The 21850-nt window shown below is 40.7% G+C and overlaps 1 protein-coding gene across 2 annotated transcripts in view; it reads left to right on the top strand.

The window, feature by feature from the left end:
- shisa7b (shisa family member 7) overlaps window positions 1-21850 on the top strand; it is a 58568-nt gene that overhangs the window by 17382 nt on the left and 19336 nt on the right. The window contains exons 3-7 of one of the 2 annotated variants that reach the window (XM_022193874.2): window positions 7330-10182; window positions 13996-14238; window positions 15103-15219; window positions 16053-16198; window positions 20970-21038. In XM_022193874.2, coding sequence (XP_022049566.2) covers window positions 9773-10182; window positions 13996-14238; window positions 15103-15219; window positions 16053-16198; window positions 20970-21038 — 985 coding nt within the window. In that variant the 5' untranslated portion in view covers window positions 7330-9772. The remainder of the gene's footprint in view (window positions 1-7329; window positions 10183-13995; window positions 14239-15102; window positions 15220-16052; window positions 16199-20969; window positions 21039-21850) is intronic. The other variant, XM_051955977.1, reaches the window with a different exon arrangement.

The following is a 21850-nucleotide window of genomic DNA, read 5'->3' as shown; positions in this document are numbered from 1 at the left end:
ATATATCTGGCATAAATTTTTATTAAAAGTAAAAAGCGAATGTTTTTATGTTCATTATGATCACGTCTTTCCAAATTCCATAATTATTTATTATGGAAACAAACACTTATTAAAATGACTGGATATCACTAAAATATCAACTAAATAATGTCTGAATTTAACACCAACCACCTTCTAATGAGCTAAACAATAATAAAATGAGCTGATTCACAAATAGATTGGATTGTGTTCTTTTCATTAAGGTGAGATAATCAGGACAAATATTTATTTTTTTGGCAATATATCAAATTTTATATGGAAAATAACAAATTAAATCCCTTCCCACTAAGTTCCCCGTTCCAAAAACACTCTCCAGGAAGTGTGTTAATTCCAGATCACATGACCTGCTCATTTGTTGTTTTTTTTTCTTTTGGTCATTTTCAGTCCGTTTTGTGTTCATTTTAGGTCTTTCTGTGGTCGTTTTGTGCATTTTCTGACTCCGTTTTCAGCCTTTTTGTGATAATTTTAAGTACTTTTGTTTTTCATTTTGCAGTTTTTTTGGAGTTATTTTGTGTCTTTAAATAATAATTATGTGTCACTCATTTTGTGTTTTTTTTTTTTTTTTTGTGGTCATTTTGTGTCTTTTTGTGGTTGTTTTGCGTGTCTGTGCTCATTCTGTTTCTTTTCTGGTAATTTTCAGACTGTTTTGTGGTAATTTTAGCTCTTTTTGTGGTCCACTTTTTCCACCACTGTATGTGTGATGGACCAGTATTTTCCAGCACTGACTGCACTAAATGCTGATTTCTGGCAGGATGAGGTCCGTTTTGTGTTCACACTGGGTGACAAAAATGTACCTGGAGATGATGCGGCTCCATTCACAGTTTAATGCTTATATCACTAAGTATAAATACTGTAGAGAAGCAGTCTGACCTTTGTGGTCACATGAACCACCTGAACAAAAGAGCACATTTTTGTGTGAACAGTCTGCATGAATTATATATTCCAGTGTGAGGCGTGTTAAATGGGACACGGCTATAGAGCACCGTCTCGTGTGCCAGGACTGTGGAACATGCTCCTGGCAGGGAGGCAGCGCAGCAGGCATATAGGCAGCAGGACAAATCCATGCACGTGTGCCGCGCACGCAGCAAGACAGCTGGCCGAGATCAACAGGAAGACAGGTTAGGATGTATAGAGGAGGTGGAGGACACACAGACAGGTTAGGATGTATAGAGGAGGTGGAGGACACACAGACAGGTTAGGATGTATAGAGGAGGTGGAGGACACACAGACAGGTTAGGATGTATAGAGGAGGTGGAGGACACACAGACAGGTTAGGATGTATAGAGGAGGTGGAGGACACACAGACAGGTTAGGATGTATAGAGGAGGTGGAGGACACACACAATGATGAAGGTTAGAGTTCTTTCTTAGCATGAGGGCTCGGCTGCATAGGTCCCCTTTGGGAGCTAGTTGATGTATTTATGTTTGTTCCTAAGAGCTCTGAAACTGTAAATTTCTCCTTTGTGAGATCAATAAACTCTCCTCCTCTCCTCTCCTCTCCTCTCCTCTTCTCTTCTCTTCTCTTCTCGGAATTTTAGTTCTTTTTGTGGTCATTTTGCAACTTTTTGTAGGTGTTTTGTGTGGCTCGTCATTTTGTCTTTTTACGTGATAATCAAGTGTCTCATTGAATCGTTTTGTGTTTTTCTTTGGTCGTTTTAGGGCTGGTCCAAATAGTGGTTTCTGACCTCCGAATATTTGGGGGGGGGAGGCGGCGGCGGCAGCCTGAATATTCGGATCCGTTCGTCTGGTCTCGGATCTAAATTATGCCTTCATTTTGTCTTCAGTTAAACTGAAGAATTCCCAAACAGCGGAGGTCTTCAGCATCTTGTCTTGTGTTTATGCAACAAAGTGAAGCATGACGTCAGAGTCTGCAGCAACCCGGTCATTCAGGTGGTGGTAAGAAACAGGAATGGATGAGCCGAGATGAGCTGAACACGATGGGATGAGCCGAAGTGGGCCGAAGGCGAAGGGAAGAGACGAACTCCGAATATTTTCGTCTAGGGGGAGGAGGGGGTGATCACATAGACACGTGTATATGTTATAGACATATATGTTTATGTGATCACAGGACGGGATGAGCCGATGTGGGCGGAAGGAAGACAGTAACGCAGCATATTCTTTCAGCCCGGTAACGTCCGACCAGGGGGGGCGATTATTTGGATACCAAATTAATAACCGGATACCGCCGTAGCGAACAAATATTCAGATATTCGGGTCCAGCCCTCGGTCATTTTGGGTCTTTTGTGTTTCTTTGTCAGTTTGTTTTTCTGTCTGGTCATTATTGGTCATTATCAGTCTGTTTGTGGTCATTTTCTCTCTTTTTGGGATAATTTAAGAGTCATTGACTCATTTTGTATTTCCTGTGGTCATTTTATGTGATTTCGTGGTCATTTTGTGCATTGTGGTGACCATGTGTCTTTCTGTGGGTCGTGCACTCATTTTTTTCTTTTTAGGTGGTCTGTTTTGTGGGAATTTCAGATCTTTTTGCGATCGTTTTGTGCATTTTTGTGGTCGTTTTGAACCAGTTTGTGGTAATTTTCAGTCTGTTTGTGGTAATTTTAGATGTTTTTGTGGTCTTTTTTAACTTTTTGTTGTCTCTGCATTTTGTGTCTTTACATGATAACTATCTGTCTCATTGACTTATTTTGTGTTTTTTTTTTCTGTGGTTATTTTGTGTCCTTTTTTTGTCATTTTGTGCAGCTAGGATACCAGTCAGCTATGTTACAATAAGTGTCAGTTGCATATTGACCCAGCTGCTACTCTCCTGGAGGAAACGTGTCTTTAAGGGGTTTTATTGCACTCGTGACCACACCATCTCCATAAGTTTGACCCACATGCACGGACTCTTAGATTAATACAGAATAACGAGCAGGATATCCTTGAATAAACACACTGATAATGAAGTTGAAATCCTATTATTTGGACTTCCTGTGTCTCTATTGGATGGAATCGGTCCTCCTGCTGCCTAGAAAGCCAGTGGAAGTTGAGCTATTTGTCAGCGGGGGCTTCTTAATTACGACATCTGAGGAAGCGGGTCGGAAAAGCCCCGGGAGGGTCGAGGCACACTGATGTGAAGCCAGGCTGTCAGGCAGCAGAGCGCCCAGAACTTTCCAACGGAGAGCACTATTTAGGTTGCTGTGATTCAGGAAATAGTCCTGTCATCTCTGACCCTAACCCAGGAACATCCTGTTCTCATGTGTCTCTGTCTTCGGCTTACATTCTGGATTTAATAATTAATTCCTACCTTGCAGTTCGTCTCGTTTTGCTGTTGGAGCTGCATCTCTTTCTGCTGTAGGTGTCGTTAATTCTCTGCCATTTCTCTTTGCTCTGAGAAAAAGCAGCAGTTACATGTTGAATTTGGATCATATTCACTTCTTTTAATCGGTATTCATCACTTGCAAATCCCTGGATGTAATAACTTCATCACCCAGAGTCCCTGTAGGCCTGTAATCAGCTGTTCTGTGATGAGAAACCAGAAATACTCCAGTTTTACTGGTCGTTAATCAGCATTAACGGAGCTTGATTAATTGTCACGACCTGTGGCTGTGACCCGTAAACGGAGGAAGCAGCAGGAGGTATGAAGAGCTGTTTATCGATGGATGAAGAAATGACTTTTACACCTGATTTTACTCGATCCAAATAATGACGATCACTAAATGAGCTGAAAGTATTGACTTGATGCCGTCAGACTGCAGCTGGGAAACTCTCCTGTATGTAATGTGAAGCGATAAGCTGATCATTTCTCTGAAGAACCGGCTGTTGAAATGCAAATACGCAGTTTACTGCCGGTCGGAGAGCGATCTTATTGAGCGTTTTCATTCAGAATGAGAGTTCAGTCAGCAGCTCAGATAAAGGACGCTGAAGAGAGTTTGTAGCTTTACAAATCCAGCGACTTTAACAACCATTAGAGTCCAACATTACCTTTTTTCCATTATTATTTGGGTTAAACCTCGTGTTCACGGCCAAAGGAAACTAATACAAAGATATAAATCAATCTCTCCAGGACAAAACGACAAAAAATGGACAAACACAAGCAAAACAAAAGGAGACACAAAACGACAAAAACGAGAAACAAAACATCAAAAACTTGAGACAAACGACAAATGTCAGACAAAAAAAACAAGATAAGCAAGAAAACAAGACAAGCAAGACAAAATATTACAAAAATGAGATGCAAAACGACAAACTCTACAGTAGACCTAACTAGGTATCAAAGGTGGAAACGTTTCTAATAAATCACGTCTGGCGCTGTGAGCTGTAGGTAATAATTAAGAAAATAAGGGTTTGTTGTGTTATTTTTTTGCAGCTTGAGGCCGAGCCCCTCCCACTCTGCGCTGTAGGCCTCATTCTGTAAACACACATCTGTGGTCTCTGTTTCCTCTGCCCTTCTGTCAGATGAGTCCGTATGGCATCCGTCATGTCGCCTGCTCTCTTTTATCACAGTCAGATCACGTCTCCTCTGTCAGCTTATGTTTTAGATAGATGTGTTGTAGAGAGCAGAGTGTGCTGCAGATCCCTCAGTTGAAAGACGACTGTATGAAATTACCCCCCCCCCCCCCCCCCCCCCCCCCATCCCAGTATCCTGAATAACAGATGTTCATACCTGCTCAGTTTAAATTCTGGTGCATTTCTTTAACCCTCTGAACTAAAAGCAGTTTCTAGGTGTTTCTTTGCTTCTCTTAAGGTCTCTCCTCACTGTACGATTTTAACAGTCTTATAAGTTCCCAGCTTGCTCCACTGGACGAACAGAATCTAATAATCTTTGAAGTTTGCTCTGTGCAGATTGACGATGAAAACGCAGCTAAATCACAGCCTACGATGTATGTGAGTCGTCGAGAATAAAAGAATAAAACGTCATCAGTTCATCCATGAAAAATAAACAATGGAAGCATAAACAGAGCTACGACAATCACAGGGAAACTAGCCAAACATGAGCCCTACAATCACATGGAAACTAGCCAAACATGAACCCGACAATCACAGGGAAACTAGCCAAACATGAGCCCTACAATCACATGGAAACTAGCCAAACATGAGTCCTACAATCACAGGGAAACTAGCCAAACATGGACCCTACAATCACAAGGAAACTAGCCAAACATGAGCCCTACAATCACAAGGAAACTAGCCAAACATGAGCCCTACAATCACAGGGAAACTAGCCAAACATGAACCCTACAATCACAAGGAAACTAGCCAAACATGAACCCTACAATCACAGGGAAACTAGCCAAACATTGAACCCTACAATCACAGGGAAACTAGCCAAACATGAGCCCTACAATCACAGGGAAACTAGCCAACATTGAACCCTACAATCGCAGGGAAACTAGCCAAACATGAGCCCTACAATCGCAGGGAAACTAGCCAACATTGAACCCTACAATCACATGGAAACTAGCCAAACATGAGCCCTACAATCACAGGGAAACTAGCCAAACATGGACCCTACAATCACAAGGAAACTAGCCAAACATGAGCCCTACAATCACAGGGAAACTAGCCGAACATGGACCCTACAATCACAAGGAAACTAGCCAAACATGAGCCCTACAATCACAGGGAAACTAGCCAAACATTGAACCCTACAATCACAGGGAAACTAGCCAAACATGAGCCCTACAATCACAGGGAAACTAGCCAACATTGAACCCGACAATCACAGGGAAACTAGCCAAACATGAGCCCTACAATCACAGGGAAACTAGCCAAACATGAGCCCTACAATCACAGGGAAACTAGCCAAACATGAGCCCTACAATCACAGGGAAACTAGCCAAACATGGACCCTACAATCACAAGGAAACTAGCCAAACATGAGCCCTACAATCACAGGGAAACTAGCCAAACATGGACCCTACAATCACATGGAAACTAGCCAAACATGAGCCCTACAATCACAGGGAAACTAGCCAAACATGAGCCCTACAATCACATGGAAACTAGCCAAACATGAGCCCTACAATCACATGGAAACTAGCCAAACATGAGCCCTACAATCACATGGAAACTAGCCAAACATGAACCCGACAATCACAGGGAAACTAGCCAAACATGAGCCCTACAATCACATGGAAACTAGCCAAACATGAGTCCTACAATCACAGGGAAACTAGCCAAACATGGACCCTACAATCACAAGGAAACTAGCCAAACATGAGCCCTACAATCACAAGGAAACTAGCCAAACATGAGCCCTACAATCACAGGGAAACTAGCCAAACATGGACCCTACAATCACAGGGAAACTAGCCAAACATGAGCCCTACAATCACAGGGAAACTAGCCAAACATGAGCCCTACAATCACATGGAAACTAGCCAAACATGAGCCCTACAATCACAGGGAAACTAGCCAAACATGGACCCTACAATCACAGGGAAACTAGCCAAACATGAGCCCTACAATCACAGGGAAACTAGCCAAACATGGACCCTACAATCACAAGGAAACTAGCCAAACATGGACCCTACAATCACAGAGAAACTAGCCAAACATGGACCCTACAATCACAGGGAAACTAGCCAAACATGAGCCCTACAATCACAGGGAAACTAGCCAAACATTGAACCCTACAATCACAGGGAAACTAGCCAAACATGAACCCTACAATCACAGGGAAACTAGCCAAACATGAGCCCGACAATCACAGGGAAACTAGCCAACATTGAACCCTACAATCACAGGGAAACTAGCCAAACATGGACCCTACAATCACAGGGAAACTAGCCAAACATGAGCCCTACAATCACAGGGAAACTAGCCAAACATGGACCCTACAATCACAAGGAAACTAGCCAAACATGGACCCTACAATCACAGAGAAACTAGCCAAACATGGACCCTACAATCACAAGGAAACTAGCCAAACATGAGCCCTACAATCACAGGGAAACTAGCCAAACATTGAACCCTACAATCACAGGGAAACTAGCCAAACATGAACCCTACAATCACAGGGAAACTAGCCAAACATGAGCCCGACAATCACAGGGAAACTAGCCAACATTGAACCCTACAATCACAGGGAAACTTTCCAAATCTAAATGTGTTGGCATTGATCAGAATGACTTCATCATGCTAATACCTGGGTTTTATTTTCTCCACAGATATCCGTTCAAAAGCTGTTTTAATAGGTAGTTTAATCATCATATTAGGAAAATTACCTCGGCTTTTTGGAAAAAGATGACAGAGAAAAACTGTCTTTCTAAGAAATAAATATAAAAATAAATGCTGCAGATTCTGAATGTGTTTTGACAAACGCCCTGCATGCTGTGTTCTTCTCTTCCAGTGTGAAAACTGGTGAACGAGTGGATGTCAAGCTGTGAGAGGAGCAGAATAGAAGGTCTGATCCAGAATCTTCAGCTGCTTTCAAAGCCGAGGCTCCTCATTAAGTGTCCCTCCTGCTTTTCCACAGTATTTTTTATTTTTGACGTAGTGGGGATCACGGTTTTTGACACTTTTTTGTTTTTATTCCAAGCAAGACCAAAACCAGGTGCCAAACTGACTGTGTCAAGAGAAGAAGCAAAAAATCTTACACATCTCCAATTCATCGTATAAAGAGTTTAACTTTTAATACCCGATTTAGTAACAAACACACAGCTTTATTTTTCTCCCTCACATTACAACACCTCACATCGCATTAAAATCTCGTTTAATAGTTTCTATCCATCGTCTCCAGTCAGTGTTTGCTGCTCTTAGTGCTAAAACTGCGTGATTTTTTTCCTCCTGAGACGATGATCAGTGCATTATTGGTTCAAAGTGCTTTATATACGCGTCCTCCAGCCGATGCTGTGCTTGTAGGAGGTGCGTGGTGAGCAGCGATAACTTTCTGCTGCGCTCCGACGCCGTCTGAACACTTTAACGCTTCGGCAGGACGGCGTTTGACTGGCAGGCGACACGAGCCACGTCTACCCTGATAAATACGCCACCGCTGCTGCTGCTGCTGCTATCTCTAAGGCTTCAGTCTGCGCTGTGAAACACTGTCGACACTTTGCCTATCTCCTTCTTCCAGTCCCTTACACGAGAGACGCCTCTCGCTCTCCGTCGTCGTCTGTTTCTTCCACATGTGGCTCTCGGTGACACCACGCCGAACCACCTGAAGGCCCCTTTATCTACTCCCAGTGACCTCTTCGACCTTTTTGCATTCTTCCTTTTACTCTACGACAAACATGCAATTTAAAACCTTTCACTGTACTTGCATTTTTTGTGGCAGGAGATCAGTTTTGTAAAAAATAAAAAAGGATAAAAGAACATAACCTAAAGCCATACTAAACACCAGCCATACGGATATCTTTTACATCTACTGAACTCATCACAGCGTTTTCCTCAACAAACGTTGGTGCACGCACACATTCAGGGAGTCGACGGAGAAACTTCTAGCGTGAAAACGACCCTAAGTTTCCTACGTTTGGATGAAAAAACGGCTTTGTAAGTTCTGACTTTTTCTACCCGCGTTTTTCTGGATCGTGCTCCGTCCTGAATCGAGTTCCCGTCGTCGCCCTGCGTTCCTCTGCGTTGACGGATGAATCCGGACAGTTTCATGTCTGTTCTGTGGGCAGAACCTCGCTGCCCTGCTAGAACCGGGCCCAAGCCCTCCTTCGTCCTCTTCTGCTGGGCCAAGCTAAATTCAGAGCAGAGACACTCGCATAAGGGAATCGATCGTACATAGATCCTCACTTTTCTAATCCTTCCTCGCTATCGATCGCTCTTTAATGAATGCCTTGACGTCTGCTCTGCCGTCCTCTGGTAGCAGCTGGAAGGACTTTTTCCTACAGATTTGATGCTGCTTCATGCCAGCACTCGTCACACTTTTAAATCCAAACCAAAAGCTCCAGCATATTGACCTTTACCGATTCGCTAAATTTTTCGAAGGGGAGAGTTTGTTTATCGATGTGAAAGAAATTAAAGTCACAGCTTGTGCCAAATTCACACAGACTTCCTCTTAGCTTGTTCACCAAGCACAGCTGAGATCTGTGAAGCTGCCAGCGCCGCTCGTTGTTTACAAGGCTCAACACACACGGAGCGTGATATTTAATTTGATTACTAAAGAAGACGTTTTGTTTGTTTCCATGTAAGATTTTAACACGTTTGGTTATCCAACAGAAGTGCCAAACTCCAGGAAGATTACATCCAGCATCCGTCAACGCTCATCAGATCTACAAAGTTTACATACAGCGCTAAATGTTTACAGACCGCAGTTCCATTTCCGTTGATGTGAATCGTAACTTTCGTGCCATAAACAGCAGAACTCTCTTCAGTAGGAAGAGGCTCTTTATATTAAGAGTTTACACTTTTCTCGCTCTCATTTTGTTTACAGAAAACCTGAAAATACTGCCTGTTTGGAAGATTTAGAGTTCTGGCCAGTGGACTGTAAAATGGCACTTTGTCAACAAACAGACCAAAATTAAACATCCAACACACGCTGCCATTAAAACGAACCCAACGATTCAGTTTTTATGATTTCAGATCCATCGAACAGGCAGTTAGCATCGCGCCTACAAACTCTGAAAGACCTCAATGTTTACAAAAGCTGCTGACTGGAAGGAGAAATGTTTACATGCAGATGGAGGAGTGAAACGCTGAACACGTTCATGTAACATCTGCTGAGAAGCCCTCTGAACGTTGTCTTCATCAGACTGAAGGTTTTTATAAGTCAAAGGAGGACCGCTCACACCAGACTGGAACTATTTCTGATCAGTTTTTTAACAGCAGATCGAGAACTTTGATACACAATGAGACGTGCGACGACAAAGGGGATGTTTTGCTTCTCCCTCGTTCTCCTGCTTTTCTGCTGCCTGGCTGTTTCCACGGTAACCATCACCACGGAGCGACGCGCTGCCGACGGTGATGTCAGGACTCTGACCGGCGGCTCCACAGCGGCTGGGAAAGCCAGCGCCACCTTGTTCCTGCTGACCGGCTACAAGCCTCCACTGCCACCGCCGCCCGTCGGACCCAAGGTGGCGCCGAAAGCAGCCGAGGTGGAGGACGGGGACGACCCGCCGGTGGTGGCCGAGCTGCCTCCAAAGCCCCTCCCTCAAACCATGTTGCCAAGGAACGTGACGGCAGACGCCCTGAAGCCCCCGCTGGGAGCCGCCCAGGTGGCTCCGCCCCCCAGACAGCTGGTGGACGTGGACGTGTGCAGGTAGGAACACGACAGGTGTGATCAGACTTTAATGTTGTTAATTTTCTTTTCCAAAAATCCTCAGTTATTTTTGAGTGTTTAACCCTGTAAAACCAAAAATACATCAGTTTTATTTTTTAATATTTTCTATTATTTGTATATATGTTTTAAATATACATTATTTTTGCAAATTTTTTAGTAATTTTTTTCTATATTTTGGCATATATATATATATATATATATATACACACTCACTTTCTCAAATGAAAGTGTGTCTGAACTTTTTACTGATAGTGTATGTATAATGTGTTTTTTTAATTTTATTTCTTTGTTGCTCATTTTTTCCTATATTTGAGTCTTGCAGAGTTAAAGTCAGTGTGAAGATGACGCAGCATGTTTCTGAGTCTAACTCAAACAGTGTGTGTCACATTTTTACTCACTGTGGGCTCATTATTACTGCAATATAAAGAAAAAAAATGTCCTTCAAAGCCACTGGTGTTTTTTGGGGTTCAGAGAGTTAATACACGATGTGAGATTTAGTTATGAGAAGCACATAAATAATATACATGCAGCTTAACTGTGTTGTTGAAAGGTGGGAGAAGCAGCATGGAGCTATAGGACCTGTTTGCCTCCACTCACTCCTACCTCATGAGCTGTTAGACCAGGAGACTGAGGATACGTGCTAATAAATATATCTTTAGAAATGCAAATAAGTTTTTGTCAGCTGTAATCCAAACGCACACCTCCTACTCTGACATTTCTCTGCCTGTTAACCCGTTAACATCCTCCCTTTTAACCCTCCTGTTGTTTTCATTTACGGGCACCAAAAAATATTATATCCTTGTCTGAAAAAAATCCAAAAATGCAGCCGAAAAAAACCCAAATTTTTTGAAAATTTGCTTTCAGAAAGAAAAATCCAATAATTCCTTAAAAATTTCCCTTAAAATTTTTATTTTAAAAAAATCTCCCAAATTGGACAAGAAAATTCTTGTAGAAGTTTTTCAAAAAATGAGTAAAAATGTTCCAAAAAAACCCCTATAAATATCTAAAGTGATTACATATATATATATATCAGTAAAACATTCACATAAAAATCAACCAAAGTCCAGCGAATTTCACTGGATTTTGGTTGTTTTTGTTTTGTGAATGTTCTTAAGAAAAATTTTTAACATTTCTTTTTTTTGATCAAAAAATGTTCAAAGATTTCCCAAAAATGTTGAAAATGTGGACATCAGAAATTTCACTGTGAAAATGTTTTTTCCCACATTTTCAAACTTTAAGTTTGAGTTATTGGAATTTTCTTCTTAAAGAAAAGTTTTCCTTAAAAAATTATTTCAAAAATCCCCCAAATTTGGTGAGGAAATTCTTGTAAATATTTTCAAAAATGTGTAAAAATCTTCCAAAAAAAGCTATAAATATCTAAAGTGATTACATACATGTCAGTAAAAGTTCTAATATTTTCTTGAAGAATATTCTCTGAATGTTTTTAAAGAAACATTTTTTAACACGTCTTTTTCCACCAAAACATTTTCAAAAATTTCCCAAAAATATTGAAAATGTGGACACCAGAAATTTTACTGTGAAAATATTTTTTTTCCACATTTTCAAACGAAACAAAATCAGAAAATCTGCCAAAATTGCAACAACTCCGAAGTGAAAGGCACATAAAATGCAGAATAAACCTGTGCTATTCTGTTCCTCTCTGTCCAAATGAAATTAAAATCTCAGTAAAAGTCACAAACGTGAGCCTTAGGTGTGCTGAATAAAATAAGCAGAGTTGACCTTTGAAGAAGTTCAGGGCTGAAGGGCTGCACCTCGTCCACAGCTCTCCTTTATTTTAGTAGTGTGTTGAAGAGATAAAGACATCATGATTCTCCTCCTGCAGCCCTGATCCTGATCTCGCCGAAGCTCATATTTTGCACTGAGAGGCGTCTTGCTGTTGCTAGGCGACACATAATCAGCTCTAAATCAGTTGTGTGTTGGCGAGCCACACACACTACGGCCGTCAGTTCAGCTCTAATAAGAGAGAGATCCAACACAGGCCTCAGCGGTTTCTGTTAACGTGCTGCTCGTTTGGTCTATAAAGCTTTCTTTGTTCTACGTTCTGCTGCTGGAGAACCCTGCAGAATAGAGCGACCCAAAACATTTATCTAGAGGTGCTCCTACCTTAAAACATGACACCTCCAGTAAAAAATGATTCAAACCCAGAGAATATTCATATGTAATCACTTGAGATATTTTTAGGAATTTTTTTCTGGAAGATTTTTCATAATTTTTTAAAAAATATTTACAAGAATTTTCTTGCCATATTTGGAGGGTTTCTTTCTTTTTTTTTAAATTATGGAATTATTGAAATTTTCATCCTGAAGATTTTGCAAATTTTCAGAAATTTGGGAAATTTATTTGGTGAATTTCTGGATTTTTTTCCAGGCAAGGAAACAATGTTTTTACAAGAATTATTTTGTTGCCAAATTTGGGGGATTTTTTTTAATATACATAACACTTTTGAGGAGAACTTTTAAGGAATTATTGGAATTTTTGTCCTGAACGTTTTGCAAATTTGAAGTTTGAAAATGTGTGAAAAAAATATGACTTTAGATATTTGTAGGAATTTTTGGAAGATTTTTACTCATATTTTGAAAATATTTCCAAGAATTTTCTTACCAAATTTGACAGCATGACGCGTCACACGCTGTCAGTGAGACGCTTCCGAAGAACAAGAAAGTTTTTACCGGAACTGTCAAGACGGTAATCAACATCCATCTGTGCTCCTTATGTCTGAACAAAAGGGCTAATTTAGACGTTTGACCAAAGGTTCGCGATGCGTCAGATCTCCACACGCCACATCGAATTTGCATAAAGTAGAAGTCAAGTGTACTTTTTGCAAATGAGTTGCAGGGAGACGCACCGGATCGCAGCTAGAAACGCACCCCAACCGGACCGGCATGAAACATGAACAATGAATGGATGTGGGGCATTGCTGGATCTAGCGGACACATTCCTGCAGTGCTGCAGCGTTAGCATGGGTCATGTCTCATGTCGTTCATTCCCGCTGCTACCAGCTGTTCTGAAAATGAGTCCTCTCGTGTGTTTTTCCTTACAGAGCCAAGGAGGCACGTTTGTGTCACTTAAAACCTCTGAACTCCTCCTGTCGCATTTTTAGTCGCTGTTGGCTCATTTTTCACTGCAGTATAAAGTCCTGCTCCTCCATGGAAACAGCTCAATCATGACTCGAAGGACAGAAAACTCAGAAATCTGTTTAATGCAGTCTGACGCTGTTTTACTGCTAAACATTCTGGATTTGTTTCCTTTCTGCTTCGTGTAGATCGATCAGAGCTTATAGAAGAATCACTGGCTTTGTCAAAAGTGCAGAGGAGTGCAGGATTTTTTTATTCTTTTGCAGAAACTTGTCAGAGAAACCTGTTTATTTTATTACATTTTAAGGGAGAAATGTAGAATAAAGTGAGTTTATGAAATAGGATTTTAAGCTTAGATTTGGTTGTTTTTTGAATGAAACTGATGAGTATTTCAGACAGTTTCTGGTGATAAATAGTGTTGTTTTTGTAATTTTTTGTAGATATAATGCCTTTCATACCTGCCAGTGGGTTTTAAGTTAATGTAGAATTTATTATGGCCAAATTTGAAGGGTTTGGATCCCTGAGCTGATTGGAAAACTGCCCCAGACATGGACCAACATTTTGCTGATGTCCACTAAAACGTTCCCTCCTCTGACTGTCAGGATGCTCCCTCCTGCCTCCTTCCACCCCCGGCCTGGCTTCCTATCGAACCCTGTGGCCCATCTTTAGTTTGCCTCTCCTACTCTTTACTCCACAGGGGGTACTTTGACGTGATGGGGCACTTCGACAGCACCTTCAACTGCTCCCAGGGCAGCTACATCTACTGCTGTGGAACGTGCCACTACCGGTTCTGCTGCGAGCACCAGAGGAACCGGCTGGACCAGGACTCCTGCAACAACTACATCTCCCCGGTCTGGGCCGACCCCCAGGTCACGGTCACGGTGCCCACCGGAAACAAGCCCGACCCGGACTTTGAGACGCTGCAGCAGCAGAACAGCAGGTCAGAGTCTGGACTCACCGAACACAGCCTGAGGAAAAGTACGGTAGTTTATCAGGAGACGGCAAAATAACGCGCTGTGGAAAAGTCAGATCTGCTCACTAACATGTAGAAATACACAAATATCCTTACATCTGCAAAAACATCTCCCCTAGACTGTCTACTATGTTAAATTAAACATTAACAGGAGCCCATAGATTCACAGAGGAACTGGACTTCTAATGGAGCTTTTTTTGTTATTTTTTCCATTGAATGCACTTTCTTTAATCTCTCTCCATTGGTGGAGGGTGGGAGGTAAGGTTGTTATTTTCTTTACCACCAGTAGTAGGATATTTAGTAGATATGCCTTTTTTTATCCATTACTTCCTCTGGAATAGAACCGATTATATAGCAACAGCTCCGGTGGCACATCTACACTTAAAATGGATCTTATTTCCACCTGAATCCCAAAATAGTTTCAGTTTTGGACAGTCCCAAAATATGTGAGTCTGGTGTCCAGTTTTGCCTCAGTTTATCCAACATAAATTGTTGTTTCTTTGATCGAAGGTTGAGATTAACATGATGGCAGTTTAAAGTACATAACGGGCCTAAAATACCTCAATTACATCACCTGCCCTCTTATTTGCTACATGTTTAGATTTTGCACGTGCATTTTTCTCTTGTACTACGCAACAGTAAAGAAAATGTACAGTCCCACAGCGAGGCAGAGAGAATACAGACTGGATGTAGGATCTCCTCGTTAAATGTTCTCTCACTGTGGGCTCATTTTTCTCTGCATTATAAACAACCTATGAGAGGCCACCTTTCGTCAGCTTCCTGTTCTCCTTCACTGCAGAGTGACCTGAGTTAATTTTCTTCCGTCAACAGTACGGCCTACGTAATTGGAGGGGTGATCTCCTTCACTCTGGTGGTGGCCGTGGGCGTCAGGATCGCCTTCAGCAAGGTGGCACGCCGGCCTCGCAACCGAGACATCAACATGCCCAGGTGAGAGCGGAGAATAAACGATGATGCTACCGTGTCAACCAGAAGTAAATCACTGGAACTATTACCCTTAAAAATCAGGGGCGTTCTTAGCTGTGTTTTGGTGTTTGGTTTGGTCCGCTAGCAGATGTAATCGAGTTTGTTAGACACAATCAACATGGAGCTCGTCAGCAGAAAATTCAGTTTCTCTTGATGGATCTATAGTTTAACATCAGCTTGTTTTAATGAACTTTAGATAAGGTATTCCAAACCAGCAGATGTAAATATTTCTGAAGGCAGTCCTGTCCAACACTATTGTATATTAATATACTGGATATCTTTGCACACTTGGGACGATTGAATTATGTAAATCTTGCACTGAAATCACATTTACTGTTGGCAGAATGTCCCGAAAACCGAAGACAAGTGCTTTTAATTTAAAAAAAAAAAAAAGAGCTCGTTCTGAAACAGAGTTAAGAATTTAAGATTGCTTAGAAAAGCTTGGAATACATAAGTCTGGCACCTACACTGTAAAACATTGTCATAATTTTAGTGCAAAAAACTGTTTAATCATGATTTTGCGGAAGCGTTCAGGTGACCACAGCTGCTAGGACTTTACCACAAAACCAGCAAGTTTTAGTTTTTTACAGTAACTATGGGTGATCTGAGTTCAATCATGATGAGATGAGCTTTCATTGATCTGAAGCTGATGTAAAATTCACTAACGACGGAGCTTCCAGAGTGGGTGTCAGTTTAGTCTTTTAACTTTTCCCTCTCGTTTTCATCTTCCCTTTCCCTCGCCTGTCTGACTTTCCTCCTCCCTCTCTACTCCTTCCATCCCTCCTTTGCTGAGTCAGATCTCTGGTGGACATCTTACGTCACCAGTCCAGTCCTGTGCAGCAGGGAGAGAGGAACAACACCACGGTGTTGACCACCACCACCTCAGACGGACGCACGTCCAAAAACGTCTACACGCCCATCCTGCAGATCAAAGACAACCGCAGTAAGTAGTGAGAGATCCATGCTGAACACCATGTATGAGTAAAACATAAAGAACGGCACCATGTTCAGGTTAAACGAACAGTTTGATTGGCTAGCTGACACCAATGGTGATACAGGAGGTCCTCTGTTTAACCTACAGCGTTTCATCGTCACATCAGAACTGGTTCCATGGAACTATTTAATGAGCGGAGCGGATGAATACGTCGTCACACGGCGCTATCAGACGGCTTTGTTTCCATTCTCTGGTTGTACTCCACCTTGGATTGTGCTACATTCACTAACTTTTTATCTTCATTATGGCTCCCAGCGTAAGTCAGACTCTTCTGATGCTGGAAGGAAAGGAAAACGTCTCCATCCAACTAGTTAAACTCGTGTTTGCAGAATGAGTCATGAGTCGCAGCAAACTTGACTTCTTTACTGTGGCTCTTGGCCCTCATTACAACCAGAGTGAAAACTGCAACAAAAACAGAATAAAACAACAATAATACGTGTAAATAAATCCTTTTGACTGAACCAGTAAAGTCCTAAGATGAAGTTAATTACTTAGAACATCGACTCATTTACAAAGTAGAGAGACGTGCGTCCAGAAAAACTAAACATCAAAATAGCAGACAGGAAGTGACAACTGTCAACAGATAACTTCAAAATAAAGGCTTTTTCAAAATAAAACCACATTGATAATTCTGCCTTTAGTGTAACACACCATGGAAGTGAAATTAGATTTAATAAAATGCTCTGAACAGTAACACTGATGAACATCAGCTTTATTAGATCAAGTTGTAGAAACAGGTCAGCATGTTCTGTTATCTTCAAGTGAAGTGATTCATACATGCATGAAAGTCGTTGGTATTCATGACTTTATGAAGAACTGATGGATTTCGAGATGCATGGAACGGATTTGTTCACATTTTAGCCGGAGTTCCGACTTAGGGTGAAATTTGAATGCATCGATCTGTAGGAACGTAACTCTGACGTAACTCGAGGACCTCCTGTCGTGCCTTTTTTCAGGTCTCACGTCAACATCTTTAACACACTAAACACTGCAGAGCAAATATACTTATTGAATTATTGATGAATAATCTCAGTGAAAGAAATGACATGAGCTCACGTTTTTTTATTTCCTCTTGTGTTTATTCACCTTTACCGATTCTGTGTTTTAAAGCGTTGCACTTAGATTAGTAAGATTTCAACCTCATATAAGATTCTTGGAGCCTGCAGAAATACTGAGCATTTATATGTATTAAAATGAATTATTATAGATTAAATTTGACCTATTTCTGAACCAAAAAATGTGTTATGTCCAGAGGAATGTGACTAACTTTGTTTGTTTCCTCTTTCTCACTCATCTTGTTGGCTTGTTTACTAATCTAGACAGACATGGAGAAACACTGATCATTGTGATGTTGTGGTAACTGAACCTCTGAACTCTGAGCAGCTCTGTGCTCTTTCGTCTCTTCAGTATTTCAAAGTAAAATGCTCCAGTGTGCTGACTGGAGCTGCTGCTATCACAGGTGGATCTCTGAGGCTGCACAAATAATTAGAGCTAATTTTTGGTCTCGCAGCTCTCTGCAGTAAATGAGTGGAGACTAGAAGCTTCTCTGTGCACGTGAGGCGTTTAGGGAACATCTGTGAATTCTACTATCCATTAATAAATAGACGGGTCAATAAGTAATTGTGGGACTTTTGTATCATAGTTGACTTTTTATTGATATCCAGTCATTGTTTTATTGATAAGTGATTGTTTTCATAATAAATAATGATGGAATTAGTAAATACATGATTATAATGAACATAAAAACAGTAGTATTAACTTTTCATAAAAATGTATGCAAATATATGCCTCAGTTATAGACTGACACACACAAATTTTGAGTCAATTGAGACAATTTTATTGTCAATTTCAACAAGTTTAATATCAGTTTGGATTTTGTCTTTGTGATAAATTTCTAGTCATTTTGGTTAATTTTGAGTCATTTTGGTTCATTTTCTTCTCATTTTCAACAAGTTTTGTGTCAGCTTGGACCTTTTCTCTTCATTTTGGATCATTTTTGTGTCTTTTGGGGGTAATTTTTGAGTCATTTAGGACAAGTTTCATCATTGTTTTTTACTTTTAATACAAATGTGTGCAAGATATATCCCATGGATTTCAGAAGTCCCTCAGTTATAGATTGACCCACATGTTAAGAAAGTAAAGCATTTTGGATGTAGTTTAATTTATATTTAGCCTCTAAGAGATGCTCTGAATTCAGCTCAGTGAATAATTAATAATGATGATAAATGATCTTTCTGTGGATCAGAATAATTGTGATGGTCATTTTGTGCAGCCCTACTGTTTCCTTTTCATTTCTCTGCAGAAATGCTGCGTCTGATAAACTTTAAAAGCTCTGGTTTGGTGCAAACAGGATTCTAGCAGCAGAATCCAAACAGATTCAACATGTTTGCTGTCTTATTTAAATGCATATGCTGCCCACACGCAGCAGCTTTGTGTTGCTTCTAGAGAGATAAAAACTGAGCTCAGGCCAACAACTGTGCAGTCGAAGTGATGGTTACAAATGGATCTCATCTCGGAGCCTTTACTGTCTTTGTGGAGGTGAATGTTGCAGTGAAAACGTACGATTACAGCACACGATTTCTCTCTTTCTGCTGCTCTGTCTCTCTGTCGCTCTTTCACTGAAACAAGCTCTCTTCTTCCAGTCTCTCCAGGAATTGTTCCTCGACTTTGTGAAAAATATTTCTTGAAATTCTACCAAATTCTGCTGAGAAATGTGCCAAAAAATAGTGGATTTTTGTTTTATTCTACTGCTGTTTTTTTTGTCGTGTGATACAAAGAGTAGCAGGACTTTGTGTTACTAAAACTGAGTGTTTGGTTTCATTTACTGACACACACACAATTATTTTTTATTCATTCAGCTTCATTTAAATGCATAAAACTCAGTGATTATCAGATTGAATTATCTCTTTGCAGCTAAGGATTCGGGTAATGTTTACTTCATGTTGATAAATCTGTAGATGGTTTTTCTTAATTGATTATTTGATGTCAGAAAAGTCAGAAAACGATGAAAGTGAGAATTTAAATGTGTTGTTTTGTTGAACTGGTAATCCAAAAAGTCAGCTACTCGTCACCTTTTCCTCACAAAATCGTCGCTTTTTAGAAGCCAGAAGCAGCAAGTAATCGTATTTTGTGCTAAAAAAAAGAACTTAAATGATCAGTGGTTTCCTGCAAGAGTAGAGATTCGATTAATTGACTTATTGTTGGATATCTACTGAAATGCAGAATAAAACCCTCCACTCAGGATTTTGCCCTTCTGCCAAATGATAAGAAAACATCTACAAGAGGTCCTCGTTTTACAACGTCCTCGACTTACAGCGTTTCATTGTTACGTCAGAACTGGTTACGTGGAACTATTTAATGAGTGGAGCGGATGAATACGTCGTCACACGGTGCTATCAGACGGCTTTGTCTCCATTCTCTGGTTGTACTCCACCTGGGATTGTGCTGCATTCACTGACCTTTTGTCCTTCATTATGGCTCCCAGCGTAAAGTCAGACTCTCCTGATGCTGGAAGAAAAGGAAAGCCGTCTCCATCCAACTAGTTAAACTCGTGTTTGCAGAATGAATCATGAGTCGTAGCAAACTTGACTTCTTTACTGTGGCTCATGATCCCCATTACAGAGTGAAAACTGCAACAAAAACAGAATAAAACAACAATAATACGTGTCAATAAATCCTTTTGACTGAACCAGTAAGTCCTAAGATGAAGTTAATTACCTACAACATCGCCTCATTTACAAAGTAGAGAGACGTGCAGAAAAGCTAAAAGCTAAACATCAAAATAGCAGACAGGAAGTGACAACTGTCAACAGACAACTTCAAAATAAAGGCTTTTCAAAATGAAAGTACATCAATAATTCTGCTTTAAGGACAACACACCGTGGAAGTAAAATTAGATTTAACTAGATGAGCCCTCAGTAGAGGGCAGAACCACGCCCTCTGCTGGCGAAAACCCTGTCCTCCCTATACAACTGATGCAATATGTATCAATTTTGATCATCGTACGTATCTCCCTCCCTACTTGATCTGCTGACCTCTAACTCCACAACTGAGCAGGGGACCTTAGACTGATCTTCAGTGCCAAGTTTGATTATCCTGACTTCAGCGGTTGCAGAGATATCGGACTGGACATACACACATACATCTATACATACATACATACATACTTACCTAGCGAGATACCGCATCGAATACAGTAACCCCGCCAACGTACCCGTCAGGCGTGGTTAATAAAATGCTCTGAACAGTAACACTGATGAACATCAGCTTTATTAGATCAAGTTGTAGAAACAGGTCAACATATTCTGTTATCTTCTAGTGAAATGATTCATACATGCATGAAAGTCGTTGGTATTCATGACTTTATGAAGAACTGATTGATTTCGTGATGCATAGAACAGCTTTGTTTGTGTTTCATGGTGAAAATCGACTTGCGTAGATCAGTAGGAACAGAACTCTAATGTAAGTCGAGAACCTTCTGCAATGAGCTCGTTGGCAGTTTGATTCAGTCAATTGGCGAAAATTTTGCCGTTTTAATAAAACAAAAATAGAAAAACAAGCTGATTCCTGGAGGGACTGATGTCTCCTCTTCCTGTCCTTTTCCTCTCTGTCCTGTCTCACCCTCTGTCTCTGTTCTTTACTGACACAATGCTGACTCGACACGCCTCCTGTGTCTCTCGAGTGGTTGTCCATCAGTTTGTCGGCTCTGCTCTCTTTGCAGCTGGGAACTTGCTCCACCATTTTAACCAGCAGGGGTCTGCTTCCAGCCCCAAACACTCTGCTACCATCGGTAAGCCTGGCGGTCAGCAGCACAGGCCGGTCGGACTCTCGGCCTCACCACCACCCTGTCTGTCTGTCTTGGTGTCGCTATGAAGGCCTGTCGTGCTCTAAAGCTGCATGTCCACTGGATGAGTTTCATGTAAACGTGACGCACCTGAAAATCTCCTGCATGGTGGGCGGTCACTAGTGGGCCACAACATTATCACACTGGAAAAAATGCTCCTCTCAAAAAAAGAAAAAGCTTATTTCAAGAAACTTTTACCTTGAAATAAGTGGGGAAAAAATCTGCCAATAGAACAAGTGAGAAATGTCTTGGTAAGATTTCTTGAATTAAGATATATTTACAATACTTATATCTTAAAATTAGCTGGGAAAACTTATTTTAGGATCTGTTTTACCAGGATTGTCACGCTTAAGTATCCTAAAATGAGTCAGACATGCTAAAAGAAAGCAGTTTTTCACTCAAAAATAGATTTTGCTTTCATGTAGCCTCCTAATTTGAGATGTATTAACCCTCCTGTTGTTTTCATTTATGAGCATCAAAAAATATTGTTTCCTTGCCTGAAAAAAAATCCAAAAATTCAACAACAAAAAAAATCCCCAAATTTCTGAAAATGTGCAAAACCTGCAGGAAGAAAATTCCAATAATTCCTTAAAAGTTTCCCTTAAAAGTTTTATTGAAAAAAAATCCCTCAGATTTGGCAAGAAAATTCTTGTAAATATTTTTGAAAAATGAGTAAAAATCGTCAAAAAAAATCCTAAAAAATATCTGAAGTGATATTTTTTTTCCGATATTTTCAAACTTTAAATTTTCAAAACCTT

This window comes from Acanthochromis polyacanthus, chromosome 11 (genome assembly GCF_021347895.1).
Source record: "Acanthochromis polyacanthus isolate Apoly-LR-REF ecotype Palm Island chromosome 11, KAUST_Apoly_ChrSc, whole genome shotgun sequence".
Taxonomy (NCBI): domain Eukaryota; kingdom Metazoa; phylum Chordata; class Actinopteri; family Pomacentridae; genus Acanthochromis; species Acanthochromis polyacanthus.
This window is presented reverse-complemented; position numbering and strand designations above follow the sequence as displayed.